This window comes from Marmota marmota, unplaced genomic scaffold, assembly GCF_001458135.2.
Source record: "Marmota marmota marmota unplaced genomic scaffold, marMar, whole genome shotgun sequence".
Lineage (NCBI taxonomy): Eukaryota > Metazoa > Chordata > Mammalia > Rodentia > Sciuridae > Marmota > Marmota marmota.
Window position 1 is genome coordinate 185,845 of NW_026000058.1, and position 16,764 is coordinate 202,608.

Sequence of the window (16,764 nt, forward strand, 5' to 3'; positions counted from 1 at the left end):
CGTCTGCACGGGAGCGCTGCTGGAGGCGGGGCCGCGCCCGAGGTTCCCGCCCGGAGAGCGGCGCTTCTCGGCGGAGAGCGCTCGGCCCGCCCCCGCCTCTGGGGTCCGACCCGCGGTTCCGGGGCTCTCGGGGAACGAGGCGCCGTGCCGCTTCCCTCAGAGCGTGGGGCGCGGCTGGTCCGCCGCCGTGAGCCGGAGAGACCTGCAGGGGACTCCTCGGGAAGAGCAGTCGGGGTGTGAACTACCAGGCGGCGCAGGGAGGAGGGGGACCCGCGACCCAAGGGTAGCTGCGGAGCGGGGCGACCCGCCGCCCTGTTTGTGAGAATCATGGGTATTTGGGGAACCTGTTCGTGAGTTGATCCCAGCAGTAGTGTGTGTGCTTTGTAAAACATTTGGGGAAATAGCGTTTGCTTTGGGTGGGTTCCTGGATTCCGGGTCCTGGAGGGAGATGCCACCTGAAGGAGCCAGTTCTGTGACAGTTATCCAGCAGCTGTACCAGGAAGCTAAACCGGGGCTGCTTTTCCAGCCCTTCCAACAAAAAATTTTATGGTGACCTGATTCCCTATATTAAATACTTTTCTGTCTAACTTCTTTGGGGATGATTTTTTTTTACTTTTGCAGTCATCTTCTAAGTATTAAATACTGTTATCTTTGTATAGTTTCATATCATTTTAATTAAACATGTTATTATATACTAGTTATAGATTCTCATGCAGTTTTAAAAAAAAGAGATCCCATGGAACCGTCCTCAGTTTCCCCAATGATAATATCTTGCAAAGCTTCTGTGGAATATCATAGCCCAGACATTGACTGGAGTTTTAGAACAGAGGCCTGACTCTGGAGAGCCAACAGATCATTTAGAACAAGAGGAAGCTTCAAACTGCAAGGCATCCTGATCTCACAAGAGGAGAGGGTTAATCATGGCAAGGTCTTTTGGGCGAGGGTACCTGGACTGCCTCATTATAGTCACCTCCTCCTAATCACATCTGGTAAAGGGTCCATTTTCTAAAGGTGTGAGTGATTAGATTGGGTAATCCAGGATAACTCAGTATGGTCTCCCCATCTCCAGGCCCTCAACCTTAGTCATGGCTGTGGACTCCTTTTTGCCAAGTAAGGTAACATTCACTGATTCTGAGGTCTGTGCATGAACTCTTTTGAGGGTCACTCTTTATCCACCACTTCAACCTTTTACTTTTTAAAATATATATCTTTATTTTTACTTATTATTTTATGAGGATCGAACCCAGGACCTCATATGTGTGACACAAGTGCTCTTCCACTGAGCTACAACCCCATCCCATCAACCTTTTACTTTTGAATATTTTATAGATATAATTATAAATATATATAATATAAATATTTATAGTGTCTTGCCATCCTTGTTCAGTTTTAAACACCCTTTATGTAGCAGCATCTCCATTCTTAACCCTGCTTCTCTGTTGGCGCACAGTGTAGTCCTGTTTTCATTTTGTCCTTTAGCAGGGGCAGTCCACAGCCCAGTTGTACTAGGTTGTGGGGAGGCCAAAGAAGGTGCTGGAGACAGCATAGGAGACATGATTTATCCGGGAAAGCTTCTAACAGATCAATGATGGCTCCAGGAAGAGTTCCGTGGCAACAGACTGAACAGATAGCACCTGTGTCCCTGAAGGTGCTTCTTGCTCCTGGTGTTTTGCCTGGTGGCTCTGGCCAAACAAGTGACATGTATCCTTTCCACAGAGCCCTCAGTTCTCTGCCCAGCCCCATTCAGGGAGGAGTCTTACATGTTAGACTGAGGAAGCAGTGACATCAGCATTAGTTTGTGTGTATGACCAGCATACATGCAAGAAAGTAGCTTTTTACAGATAACACTAACTTGCCCTAGTGCCCAGTGTGCATAGAGAAAGCCAGTGTCCTTCAAGATGATATGTATCTGGACTTTCCAGCCTAGGCTTGATCTCATTGGTCCCTTAATTTTGCTAGGTTTTTGTAAACAGAAAGGGAGCATTCAGGATCATGGTGTTTTACTGTCTCCCTTTTCTTTAAGGGACAATATACAGGAATGGCAGATTTAGATGAGTGCCATTAAGCAAGCATATGAACAGTCCATGTGTTGTTTGTCGCATCACTTCCAGGAATACTTATTTCCAGGAAAGGACAGTGGCTTGAGACTGGGTATTACAGAACAAATCCCAGGCTGAGTTTCTCATCGATCAAGAAGATTATATAACAGTGACAGGCTATTTCAGGGCTTTGAATGGTAACCTAAGTCTGCCCAAAAAGAAATTTGGAAATCAGCTAATGTTTGTATACGTAGAACGTCCCAATAAAAGATATAGCCAATAAAGTTTGACATTAAGGGAATGTAAGCCATGTTCTTCATTCAAAGCCTTAGAGCTTAGCCCACATATGTGCTGAAATGTCTGCTCTCTGGTTTTGCTATATTTTTTATTTCTAGGAATTCATTTACGCCCTTATCAACTGGAGGGAGTCAACTGGCTAGCCCAGCGATTCCACTGTCAAAATGGCTGCATCCTGGGAGATGAGATGGGCCTTGGTAAGACCTGCCAGGTATGTTACTGTGGAAGAAGCACTGTTTACCTACACTGAAACACCTCCTCACAACTCATTACCATCTTTTTTTTTTTTTTGGTACCCCAGATTGAACTCAGGTGCACTTAAAAACTTAACCATACATCCAGCCCTTTTTTGTATTTTATTTGAAGACAGTGTCTCACTTAGTTGCTTAGTGCCTCACTAAATTGCTGAGGTTGGCTTTGAACTCATGATCCTCCTGCCTTAGCCTCCGGAGCCAATGGGATTATAGGCGTGTGCCACCACACCTGGCTTAATACCATCTTTAAGTGCTGTTACATATATGTGTGTGTGAGGGTGTATGTGTGTGTGTATGTATGTATATACTAGAATGTGAAATGCTTAACTTTTAAGAGTTCACAACCTTGGGATTGATTTTTCTAGTTGTGGGTGTAGTTATTAATTATGTCATTACCTTTATATGAGCATTGACATGTGTCTGTGAGAAAAGTTACTTAAGTTACAAGTGCAGTTAATGGGCCCAGGTTTAGGGCTTTTCTCTGTGTGAAGCATGTATACTTGCCCAAGGACCAAATTGACTGTGCTCCTTAGTAACACTATATGAAGTTAACTGTATTGCTTCTAATATTGCTCTCTCTCAGTGGGGGTGGGTTGGGGTTGGGCTGCTGCCCATTTTTCTACAGTGATAGAGAAATATGGAGGAAGTACCCTATGTTTTCCAAAATAAAACTTAGACTCTCTGACCTTAAAAGGGGAGAATCAGATGTGGCCCCCTCGGGCATTGATCTAGTGATCAATGGTGGAGTGTTGAAATTGATGCTTCTGCCAGGATAATAAGCAGTACTGCCCTGGGTTGTCACATGGCCTTGGATTAATGGAAAATTCAGTCACAACACCTCTTGGGTTAATCACATAAGGATTACTTATCTGAAGGATACAAAAGATATCCTGGTACAGTCATGATATATGTCAGAGGCAGCTTGATCAGAAATCAGGAAGATTAAGAACTTTTCAATCCCAGGAAAGTTTCACCAGTGGTCACTGGAGAGAATGAGCAAGGTCTCATCATCCTTTTAGAAGTTCAACTGTCCCCTCCGACGCTCACCGTGTATATATATATATATAAACTTTAAGCTGGAGCAGCAGTGCACATAGGCTAGTCTGATCATATGTTGAAGCCTCCTTTACTTAGGCCAGATGTACCTCATCAATCTTGGCATTATTCAGAAACAATGCGACCATTTATATAAGGTCCCCTGAGATTCATCACTTCTCTCTCTTGGGCAAACAAATCTGTTCCTGGTATATTCCTGTACGAGAACTATGAAACTAAAAATCAGTTTCCTGGAGGTATCCTCCCTATAATCTCCTTTGTCTCAGTCATTGAAATTGTCCTACTGACTTCACAGAGAGCCAGCAAATTCCACTTGTCCTTTGCCTTTCCACCTCTACTTTAAATTCTCTAAAAAAATACCAACTCCAAGTCTGTTTTGGTAAAAGTATGTTTAGAAATTTTGCATCTACATTATGAAGGATATTGTTTTGTGATATTCTTTTTTATACTAATTTTGTCTGGTTTTAGTATTTGGGTAAAGCTGGCCTCATAGAATATATTGAGAAGTGTTCCTCTCCAATTTTCAGCAAAAGTTTATGTAAAATTGTTCTCATTTCCATTTTAGATGTTTGATAAAATTCACTAGTGACTCTAAATTTATTTGGTAGACACTTCTGATTTGTGGTAATAAAAGACAAACTTTCTCTAAATTGCATCCTCAGGGAGCACTCAACAGAATGGTTTTAATCCAGTTAAGCCACTTATTAGAGGGATGCTCTGGGCACACTTTGGGCTGGGATAGTTAAATGAGAAAATCATTTCCTTTTTAAGATTAATAATATGATTGTGCCAAAAAAAAAAGAACTGCCACTCTGTCATCACAGCACTCTAACCACAGCCATAAGCAGCAAGGTATGTTTTACATCATTGAAGTTACAGTGCACATCTAGCCCATATGGTTTCTCTTCATTAATGTAACATCGGCACAGTAGTTTTGCATTTTATTATATTCACAATCATTCAACTGGCTGCATAGTATGCCATCGAGAATTTATAATTTGCTTAAACGTCCTATTGATGAGGAATCATGAATTCCCCCTTTTTTGGGTTACTTAAATTAATTTTGATGTGAACACCTTTGAGCCTATAGTTTTCTCAGGATTTTGAATTTGATCCTTAGGGCATATTTTTTCCTCAGAAATAGCACAGTATTTGGGGATGCAAGCTCTTCACGTGTTTTTGTTTGTTGAGAGCAACTTTAGAAACATAAGTGTACTCAAACATGTCCCGAAGTATGCACATTTGGCTTTGCAAAGTTTCATTTCATACTCATACTTCTTGTGAGAATGATTTATTGTCTGTTTTCTGCATTTGAATGTGTGTTGTAGATGTATGCATGTACAACTATGGCATATGGATCCCCTATACAGTATGATTATAGTGCACCCATTATGAAAGACCAAAGGTTGTATCTGTTTTGTTCACATAGAACTTGAGCCAGCAGAAGGCACCCTCTAAATGGTTATAGAAGGAGGGAGAAAGTTGGGGAGGAAGGAAAGCACTCTCATCAGAGCAGCCGAGCCAAGGGCCAAGGCCGTGATGTGCATGTACTGTTTGCTGTCAGGTCTTAGCACTTCTGGCTTAATATTTTCAAAGTACTCCTGCTGTTTTCCAACAGGTGTATTGCTTTCATTGATTTCTGTTCTTTCCTGACGTTTTTCCCTTTGGTTCAGTTACATAAATATTGAGCCTCATTGCTCGTTAACTCCTAAAGTAATTGAACACCATCAATTTCCTTAGCAAAGTCACTGAGCTTACCTGATGTCGTTCTAAGAACGTACTGGTTTCCTAATATGTGGAAGATTGTATGGAATTTCTTTATAAAGCAAGTCATGTATAACAGTTTGTGTTCTCTGCCTATGGTTGTGGGAACTTTATGGTTGTGTCTCCTGGAAAGGTGATCAAAACTGCCTGCTTTGTTTCAGACGATTGCTCTCCTCATTTACTTGACGGGAAGGTTAAATGATGAAGGACCATTTCTGATTCTCAGTCCTCTGTCTGTTTTGAACAACTGGAAAGAAGAAATGGAAAGGTACAGAGTAGATGTAGCTTTTCTTGTATTGTTTATGTTAAGATATTTTTCTAGATGATGGATAAAAGATCATGAAGCAAAATCTTGTCATATTCAATGATTTTATTCCAGAAAGGTTGAACTGAAACAGTGTAGGCAAGACACAAGATCTGATAGGGGAGGATCCAGTGGGTGTTACTGTTACCCTTCTACAATTTAAAGGCTAGTACTTATCTCAGTAAATTTTGCTGATGTAAAGGAGAAACTGTCCTTCTCATAGTAACATAGGAAGTAACTAAAGTGAGAAACATCATTGCATTTTTAGTTAGCACGAGACCCTCTTAGACCTGATCCTTCTCCCTGCTTAACACAGACTTTATCCTGGGGTTTAACCATTATTCTAGGTACAGTTCTGTGACCAGCACCGAATGAATGGCGTCTGCTCACTGCAGTCCGTCCATGACATGCACACACCATCTCATGGCTGTGGCATTTGGGTCATCTGCTTCTTTTCTTGGATTTAGATTTGCTCCAGGTCTTTCTTGTGTAACATATGCAGGGGACAAGGAGGAAAGAGCCCATCTTCAGCAAGACCTAAAACAGAAGTCACGTTTTCATGTGCTGCTGACTACCTATGAGGTATTCATTCGTTTCTCCTAACCTGGGTCCTTAGAAGTTGTAGAACCCACTGAATTATATTGACTTTTTTTTTGAGGGCACACATTTTTCTAGGAGGACATCCACCTTCATCACATTGTCAAAGAGGGACTGTGACCAAACGAAGTGCAGAATCACTGTGCTTCAAGCTAGCTAGACATATTTCCCTCTCTACTTGTGGATTAAGGGGAAAGCTTCCCAGAAAGTGGCACTTTAGCTGCCTCTTTGTGGATGAACAGGAGGAGGCAGGCAGCAGGGCAGAGGGTTTCATGTACAGAGGCATCATGTCTGATAACCGGGGGATAGGAATGCAGGATGCCTAGTTTCAGTCTTGTTTTAAATCCTTATCTAGTGACTGGGCAACTGTAAGACCTTCTACTTCACCATAACTTCTATCTGTTTGTGTGATAGTGCTACTTAGAAATTGTGCTTAGTTTTTAACTTAGTAAACAAGTTAAAGGCTTAGATCCTCTGGTTTAAGAGAGTTAACAAGAAATAAGAAACTAGATTATTAATAATCAGAATTTATCAATACCAGTCTTTATTTTTTTAATTCTAACTTTTTTTTCTTTTGTTACCAAGGATTGAACCTAAGGGTACTTAACCACTGAATCAATCCTCAGCCTTTTTTATTTTTGAAGACAGAATCTCAGTAAGTTGCTGAGGCTGGCTTTGAGCCTGCCGCCATCCTGCCTGAGTCTCCAGAAGCTGCTGGGATTCAGGTGTGGGCCACCATGCCCAGCAATACCAGTCTTTTTAATGTGTCTTCCTTGATTTTTCAGATTTGCTTGAAAGATGCACCGTTTCTAAAATCGTGAGTATACTGTACCCTGTCAGAAACTGTGCTGAATGTGTGGAAGTCTTGTCTTGTCTTATACTTTTTGATACTTGGCCTCTTTCGTGATATGTCTGGTCTGTCTTCTTTGGGCCCTGTTGATGTATAGGCAGGCATGGTGGGAATTCTGTGATCTAACCTCTACTCATTAGCTATGTGTTATTGGGTTGGTTTCTTAATTTCCATCAACTTCAGTGTCCTCATCTGTAAACTGGGGGTAGTTACCTTTCTTACTTTGGATGACTATTGTGACAACTGAGATTAAATCTACATGGTTGGTGTTTAGCAGATTACTAGAGATTTTTATTACTAGCAGATTTTTATTGTTGTTTTTTGGTTTTATTTTGGTACTGGGGATTGAACCCAGGAGTACTCTACCACTGAGCAACATCTCCAGTCCTTTTTATTTATTAATTTTTTAAATTTTGAGACAGGGTCTTTCTAAGTTGCCAAGGAAGGCCTTGAATTTGTGATCCTCCTGCCTCAGCTCCCAGAGTCTCCAGGATCACAGATGGCCACTGCATCCAGCCTGGACACTGGATTCTTTACACTGTGACTGCACAGACACCTGTCAGGACTGCTGCTTGAGATCTCACTGTAGTATAGGAGCCTTTTCCTGGCAATTACCAGGTAGCAGTCAGTGCGATAGAACTGACTATTTGGAAAAGAAGTTTGAAGTGTACTTGTAATTTGTCCATTTAACTATGTCTTGGTACTGGGGATTGAACTCAGGGGCATTTACCACTGAGCTGCATGCCCAGCCCTTTTCATTGTTTATTTTGAGATAGTCTCACTAAGTCGTTGGGACGGGACTCAAATTTGCAATCCTCCAGCTTCCCAAGTAGTTGTCATTGTAGGTGTGCCCCATCGTGCCCTGTGTGCATCTTTCATACTCAGAAGGTTTTGTTCTCAAAGGGCCTGATCAATATTGTAAATATTTTTTCCTCATCCAGATTGTTGTAAATGAGTTTCTATTTTACTCTTACTTTGAAGACTGGGCCCAAGATTTTATGATTCCATCCAGTATTTTGTTTTACTTAATTTACATTTAAATGAGCATATGATGTGTTCCCTCTTTTTCTTTCTTTTTACTTTATTATTTTTATGTCGTGTCACGTTATTTCATGTCATTTCATTTTATGGTTCTGGGCATTGAGCTGAGGGCCTCCCAACTGCTCTACCACTCAGTCCTTACCCCAGCTCTTCTTGTCTTCTTAATATCCAACTTGTCTTGTTTTGAAGTCTCTCCATGGAAAGGGAATTACTGGTAATAACCAGGAAAGTAAATCATAGAGCTGCCCCATGGTCTGTACAGTAGAGGGATGAGGAGTACAAAGATATCCATGAAACACGGTACTATCTGGCAGGTCTCAGAAGGTAATAAGATTGGGACATAAATGTTCTTGGGTACTTTATGTAAATTGTCCCATTTTGGTTTCATGAAAATCCTAGTAGGCAGGGATTATTATTCATTTTACAAACAAGGAAATTAAGAGATTAAGAATCCAAGTAAGGCAGAGTAGACATTCAAACCCAGCACTTGGTGCTTTGGGCCTCTTTTTTTTTTTTTATGTTTATTTTTTTAGTTGTAGTTGGACACAACACCTTTATTTTATTTATTTAGTTTTATGTAGTGTTGAGGATCAAACCCAGGACCTCGCACATGCTAGGCGAGTGCTCTACTGAGGAGCCACAGCCCCAGGCACTGGACCGTGTTTTTAAGAGTGCGTCTCTAAGTCTGTAGAAGCACTGAAATGTCACCTTATTCAGCAGAAACATATTTTTATATTTCAATCTGTTCTGAATGCATTTCTGGGTGGATTTAAGAGCCTTAGTAATAAAGGGACATTTATAATATTGACTCATAGCAAGAATCCCAACAGCATAGTTGTTTCTTTTAGTATGTTTGTTAATGTTATATTTCTCCATTGCTATATTTTACATTCTGAAAATAGGCAATGTGATAAAATCTGCACTCAGGTTTATGAAGGCCGTTTTTAAGTTGTATGTTATCACCATGAAATATTGAAATCTTTTGGACAACAGGCAGTAGGCTTGTAAAATCTTGGATCGAGAAGATCAGGAGTTCCCTTGTTGGACTCTCCATTCTTGTGTTGGAATTCCCTCTACTTTCGTTTCCGGGAAACAGTCTTTAATTTCCTTTGATGAGTGATTCAATCCACTTTCACTCATTGAACCAAAATCCACTTCACTTAGCCTTTTGCATTGAATAAGCATTTTTAGATGTTTGTGTATATACATATCTGTGTCTAGTCCTTCCAAAGGAATCAGACCTAGTCTGTTTTGAGTGGCACTATACTATGGACGCTCACCACCTATGTCATAACCACCGTCCAACCTCATGGGGACCCTGTCTCCTTGTAATCCTAAATACATCCCCTGCTTATTCTGCCCAGTGCTCTCCTTGGACTTCCTGCCCTCTCTTTGGATCCCCAGTTCAGTCTTCTCCTACTCCACTCTCATTAGCTGAGTGTCTGTCTCTGGCTCTCTTCCTCTCAATTTTCTCTGTAGCCTGAGGAGGAAGGCTTCCTTTGTTGTTGTTGTTGTTGTTGTTGTTTTGCAAATATTTATTGAATCATGGTCCAGATGAGGCCATAGGGATAGAGAAGATTAAGACATTGACCTTGACTTTCAGGGGTGTGTAGTCTTGTAGCAGATGCAGACAAACAGAAACAAAGGCAAAGGGTGGCATGTGCTCACCAGTAGGTAGAGTGCCAGTGTGTTTATTAACCTGCCCACCACCTATACTGTGAGCCTCTGTGATCGGATCTCCCACATTTAATTCCTTCCATCCAAAATTCCTCTTACACTGCTTGTGGGACACAAGAACTGTGCAAACATATTTATTAAATGATTTAAATAAGAGGGGAAAATGAGAGATGCTTAAAAAAGAGTTGAGTAAAAGTGAGGAAGAAGATGATATTATTAACAGCTAGTACTTATTGAGAGTTACTGCTAGAGTTCGGATCCTGTATATCTCCCAAAGGCTCATATGTTAAAGTCTTGGTCCCCAGCATGAAACTGGTGAGAGTGTGTGGAACCTTTGAAAGGTGAGCCCTCATGGGATGTCTTCTGGTCATTCATTGAGGGTGTGTCCTTGGAATGGGTAGCAGGCATCCAGCCTCTTCCTCTTTGCTCTTTATGTCCCAGCCTTGAGAGAGCTGGCCTGCTGTGCCATGCCCTTCTGCCATGATGTGCTTATCAGCAAGGGGGCCAGCTGAGGGTGGACTGACCCTCCAAAATTGTGAGCCAGAGTAAAACTTTTCTCTTTATAAACTCATTATCTCAGCTACTTGTCACAGTAGCAGAAAGCTGACCAACACATCCATTATGGGTTAATTATCTTTCTTTATATTAGTTTTTTTATTTATATATGACAGCGGAATGCATTGCAATTCATATCACATATATAGAGCACGTTTTTTTCATATCTCTGGTTGTTTACACAGTATATTCACACCATTCGTGTCTTCATACATGTACCTTGGATAATAGTGTCCATCACATTCTATCATCATTTCTAACCCCATGCCCCCTCCCTTCCCCTCCCACCCCTCTGCCCTATCTAGAGTTCGTCTATTTCTCCAATGTTCTCCCTCCCTACCCCACTAAGAATCAGCCTCCTTATATCAAAGAAAACATTCAGCATTTGGATTTTTGGGATTGGCTAACTTCACTTAGCATTATTCTCCAACTCCATCCATTTATCTGCAAATGCCATGATTTTATTCTCTTTTATTGCTGAGTAATATTTCATTGTGTATGTTTGCCACATTTTTTAATCCATTCATCTACTGAAGGGCATCTAGGTTGGCTCCACAGTTTAGCTATTGTGAATTGTGCTGCTATAAACATTGATGTGGCTGTGTTCCTGTAGTATGCTGTTTTTAAGTCCTTTGAGTATAGACCGAGGCGTGGGATAGCTGGGTCGGATGGTAGTTCCATTCCCAGCTTTCCAAGGAATCTCCATACTGCTTTCCATATTGGCTACACCAATTGCAGTCCCACCAGCAGTGTACCTTTTCTCCCACATCCTCGCCAACACTTATTGTTGTTTGTATCCATAATAGCTGCCATTCTGATTGGAGTGAGATGAAATCTTAGAGTACTTTTGGTTTTTGTGTCTCTAATTGCTAGTGATGATGAACATTTTTTTCATATATTTGTTGACTGATTGTATATCATCTTCTGAGAAGTGTCTGTTCAGGTCCTTGGCCCATTTATTGATTGGGTTGGTTGGTTATTTATTTATTTATTTATTTTAGTGTTTAGCTTTTTGAGTTCTTTATATACCTTAAAGATTAGTGCTCTGTCTGATATGTGAGGGGTAAAGATTTGCTCCCAAGATGTACACTCTCGCAAATTGTTTCTTTTGCTGAGAAGAAACTTTTTAGTTTGAATCTGTCCCATTTATTGATTCTTGATTTTAATTCTGGCACCAAAGGAGTCTTATTAAGGAAGTTGGGGCCTAATCCCACATGATGGAGATTAGGGCCTACTTTTTCTTCTATTAGATGCAGGGTCTCTGGTTTTATTCCCAGGTCCTTGATCCATTTTGACTCGAGTTTTGTGCACGGTGAGAGATAGGGGTTTATTTCATTTTGCACGTGGATTTTCAGTTTTACCAGCACCATTTGTTGAAGAGTTTATCTTTTCTCCAGTGTGTGTTTTTGGCACCTTTGTCTAATATCAGATAATTGCAATTTTGTGGGTTAGTCTCTGTGCCCTCTATTCTGGTCTACCAGTCTGTTTTGGTGCCAATACCATGCTGTTTTTGTTACTATTGCTCTGTAGTATAGTTTAAGGTCTGGTATAGTGATGCCCCCTGCTTCACTCTTCCTGCTAAGGATTGCTTTAGCTATTCTGGGTCTCTTATCTTAGCAGATGAATTTCATGATTGCTTTTTCTGTTTCTATGAGGAATGCCATTGGGATTTTGATTGGAATTGCATTAAATCTGTATACTGCTTTTGGTAGTATGGTCATTTTGATAAAATATTAATTCTGCCTATCCTAGAGTGAGGTAGATCTTTCCATCTTCTAAGGCCTTCTTTGATTTCTTTCTTTAGGGTTCTATAATTTTCTTTATACAGATTTTTTACCTCTTTCCTTAAGTAGATTCCCAAGTTTTTTTGTGTGTGTTCTGGGGTTTTTGTTTTGTTTTGTTTTTTGTTTTATTTTTGTTGTTGTTGTTTTGAGGTTATTGTGAATGAGATAGTTTTTCTCATTTCTTTCCAGAGGCTTTGTCACTGATATACAGAAATGCTTTTGACTTATGGGTGATGATTTTATATCCTGCTACATTCATTTATTTACTAGTTCTAGAAGTTTTCTGGTGGAACTTTTAGGGTCTTCTAGGTGTTGAATCGTATCATCATCAAATAATGCCAATTTGAGTTCTTTTCCTATATGTATCCCTTTCGTTTCTTTCGTCCAATTGCTCTGGCCAGTGTTTCATGTACTGTGTTAAATAGAAGTGGTAAAAGAGGGCATCCCTTTCTTGTTCCAGTTTTTAGAGGGAATGCCTTCAATTTTTCTTCATTTAGAATGATGTTGGCCTGGGGCTTAGCTTAGAAAGCCTTTATGATTTTGAGATATGTTCCTGTTATCTTTAGTTTTACTAGTGTTTTGAACATGAAGGAGTGCTGTATTTTGTCATATGCTTTTTCTGCATCTATTGAGATGATCATATGATTCTTATCTTTAAGTCTATTGATGTGATGACTTATATTTATTGATTTCTGTTATGTTGAACCAACCTTGCATCCCTGGGATGAATCCCACTTGATCATGGTGCACAATCTTTTTGATGTTTTTGTATTCCATTTGCTAGAATTTTATGAGAATTTTTGTATCTTGTTCATTAGAGATACTGGTCTGAAGTTTTCTTTTTTTGATATGTCTTTGCCTGGTTTTGGAATCAGGGTGATATTGGCATCATAAAATGAGTTTGGAAGTGCTCCCTCTTTTTCTATTTCCTGAAATAAATTAAGAGTATTGGTATTAGTTCTTCTTAAAGGTCTTGTAGAACTCGGCTGTGTATCCATCCAGTCCTTGGCTTTTCTTGGTTGGTAGACTTCTGATAGTATCTTCTATTTCGTCATTTGAATTTTTTTTTTTTTTAAAGCGAGAGAGAGAGAATTTTAATATTTATTTTTTAGTTCTCAGCGGACACAGCATCTTTGTTTGTATGTGGTGCTGAGGATCGAACCCGGGCCGCATGCAAGCCAGGCGAGTGCGATACCACTTGAGCCACATCTCCAGCCCATCATCATTTGAAATTGATCTGTTTAAATTGTGTATTTCATCCTGATTCAATTTAGGCAAATCATATGACTCTAGAAATTTGTCGATGTCTTTGAGGTTTTCTATTTTATTGGAGTATAAGTTTTTAACATCATTTCTGATTATCTTCCTATATGTCTGTAGTGTCTGTCGTGGTATTGGAAAGAAGGCTTCCTTTTTGTAGGCCAGCCTTTACACAGACGTTTGTTTTAATTTTTCAAGTATTGTCCTTCCTTACTCACTTTTTTGTTTGACACACTTAGTTTTACAAGTGCAAAAATAATGCAGTGGGATTCCATAATGTTTACCAATAAAATTAAAAACTTAAAAGTCTTATAACGCCCACTTTATTATCTTTTGCATGATTTTCACATTTTTAAAAGGATATTTAATATTTATACCTTTTTCATTATTGTATTTTGCAGCTACTATTTATCGTTTTATCACCTATTATTAGATAGTTTATTTTCATTTTTTTGCTATTTTAAGTTAATGCATCTAGAATATCATCCAATCTTTTTCCATATTTTGGATTTTTTTAACAGCTTTCCACCAGTAGCATCTGTTAAAAATATGATTCTAGGACTGAAACTTCTTGAGAAATTGCTCTCATGACATACTATACTATAAACATGCTGTGGCAGCAGCCCCCAGTGACCTCCACGTTAACAAGTCCAGTGGCTGCATCATCCTGGACATCTCCGTGATCCTGTTCACCACTCTCCCATTTTAAAGTCCTACTCCTTTAGCTGCTGTGACATCACTGTCTCTTGATTTTTCTTATGGGTTTGAGTATCTGCTCTGCCCTTATGATCTTGACCTAGTTACCTAGCCTATCAGAGTTTTAGTGTCCTTGTTGGCACAATTATGGTTACTTGTCTTATTCTTTGGATTAAATTGCACATAAAGCCACAAGCGCAATGTCTGGTACATAGTACAATATGATAAACGTATCCTTTCATTTCTGTCTCCGGCTCCTTACTTTCTGCATAGATCTTTCTCATCTGAGGGAAACAAACAAAGCACATGGTAACCTTTCATGATAGGGAGGTCACGATGCCAGGTATGCTTCTAACAGAGTGGGCTGTTAGTCTAACACGTCATAATTGTATAGTAAGATGTGGTTGTGAAATATGTTTGAGCTACACGAAACTGAAAGTTTGGATTTTCTCTCACAGCTTCTCCTGGAGTGTTCTTGTTGTGGATGAAGCCCACAGATTGAAAAGCCAAAGCTCTCTGCTGCATAAGACACTCTCGGAGGTAAACTCAAAGGATAGTCTTAGTTTTTACACACCCCCCTTCCTTTTTTAATAGACTTTATTTTTTAGAGCAAGTTAGGTTTACAGCAAAATTGAATAGAAGGTACAGAGAGTTCCCATATATCCCCTGCCCCTTTACAAGCCTAGCTTCCCCCATTCTCAGCCTCTCCCTGAAGAGAGATGTTAAAACTAATGAACCTACGTTGGCACCTCAGTGTCACCAGAGTCCGTAATGCTGGATTCACTCGCTGTTGCGTGTCCTGTGAGTTTGAACAACAGGCGATGGCATGTTTCCACCCTATAGTATCATGCAGAGCAGGTTTCCTGGCTCAGAAATCCTATACCCATCTGTCCACCGTTTCTTCTCCCCTCTAACTCCCCTTTGAAACCACTTAGTCTAGTCTATACAGAGCCAACTAAATGGAAACTTTATGATTATTATTATTTGTTCTAATTTGTAATATATAACCACAGAATGCATTACAATTCACATTACCCATATAGAGCACAATTGTTCATATCTCTGGTTGTACACAAAGTAGAGTCACACCATTCGTGTCTTCATACATGTACTTCGGATAATGATGTCCATCTCATAAATTAAAACTTTTATAGTCAGACTTCTGCAGAGCTAAATAAACCTGTTTTGGAGGGCAGTGACAAAAGTAGTATTTAATATGGCTAATTACTATTCCTTTCTCTATTATGTAGAAGATAACATTTACTAAAATCTAGTTATCAAATGTGTCAGACCCTACCCCAATAAAATGCATTGTATTTTTGGAGATGTTTCAACTCTTTTGAGTGCTTTTAATTTTTCTCTTTTTTTTTTTTTTACAAATAAAGATCTTATACTCCTGTCTGCAGTTGCAGATGCATTGGATATACCTTATGCCTCCCCCAGTTTACCTATTTAGAAACTTACCGTTCACATGGAGTCATGAAGAGACCAATTTCTTACAGCATATTGCCTTCAGTCTCTCGTCTGTTGTATTTTTAGTATGATACACTTGATTGCATTCCCTTCTCTTGATCTCTTGTATCATTTGGCAAAGTAGATGAGAAAGATCATTGTGGCCTGGGGCTGCCCTTGTTTCTGAGAAGCCAATGAAATGTGAAGTACCTTCTCCTTGTTGACCTGAAAGTTTGCTCATTCATGAGACCACACTTGTTAATTTCTGAGATAATCAAAATTTGGTCCTCATCCTATAATAAATCACTTAAATTTGAGGTCATTTAGAGGAAAATCTTAGACCTGGATTATGTATTTAATATTTATTGGCCTAAAAGTTGCAGTGTTTAGAGTTTTTACTGAAGATATCATCATTTTTATTAGTTTCAAATATTGTTATCCCCTGCCTGGTAGGGCATCCTCTATCTCTGCTGTCCTCTTTGCCTTCTTTTTAGGGACCCTTGATTACGTGTCCTTCCCAAGAGTTTGTACTCTATATTTAAAATAATATACATGCATAGGATGTGACTTTTCCACATTACTTAATTCTGCTGGTGTAAGTTCTTGTTAATGTCAGCTCAGAGGTTGACCTGCTTGGCCTGATATCTGTTGTTACTGTTTTTCTTCCTTCATTAGTCTCTTATCCTCTGTGTTCCTACCTGTTTCTCAGTGTTTTTCCTTTTTCTGTTGGAAATGCTGGGGATTGACCCAGGGCTTCATGCATGCTAGGCAGGCGTTCTGCTGGTGACCCACATTCCCAGCCCTGTTTCTCAAAATTTACAGAATCCCTTTTTATGTTGGACTGTCCATGGCTTACTATCCAGAAACATCTAGAAATCTTGATATCTTGACTCTGATATATTGCAAAGTTTATGAACAGACATTGTGTCAGTGTAAATCTTGCTGCTTGCTTGTAGCATAGAGGCCTGATGCTATAAATAACTCTGGCTTCTCAAACTCTTTGAATGAATGTGTTTACTGAGATACTCCCGTTAATTCCCCCATGTAGGTCATAACATAGTTTGACTCCTCACATAGATTGCATTTAGTAACCCTAGTGAATACTCATGTAATACTCAAGAGTTTACAACGCGATGTC

General features: G+C 39.7%; 1 protein-coding gene across 10 annotated transcripts in view; it reads left to right on the forward strand.

Annotated features, from left to right (window-relative positions):
- Positions 1-16,764, forward strand: part of Chd1l (chromodomain helicase DNA binding protein 1 like) — a 51,371-nt gene that overhangs the window by 285 nt on the left and 34,322 nt on the right. For 8 of the 10 annotated variants that reach the window (XR_007351473.1, XM_048813867.1, XM_048813868.1 and 5 more), the window contains exons 2-6: positions 2,435-2,547; positions 5,572-5,678; positions 6,182-6,296; positions 7,097-7,128; positions 14,633-14,714. Coding sequence is in view for 9 of the 10 variants with exons in the window: in XM_048813867.1 (XP_048669824.1) it covers positions 2,435-2,547; positions 5,572-5,678; positions 6,182-6,296; positions 7,097-7,128; positions 14,633-14,714 (449 nt within the window). In the remaining variant the exon portion in view is untranslated. Of the gene's footprint in view, positions 1-1,479; positions 1,649-2,434; positions 2,548-5,571; positions 5,679-6,181; positions 6,297-7,096; positions 7,129-14,632; positions 14,715-16,764 lie in introns of all 10 variants that reach the window. The other 2 variants (XM_048813869.1, XM_048813873.1) reach the window with 2 other exon arrangements.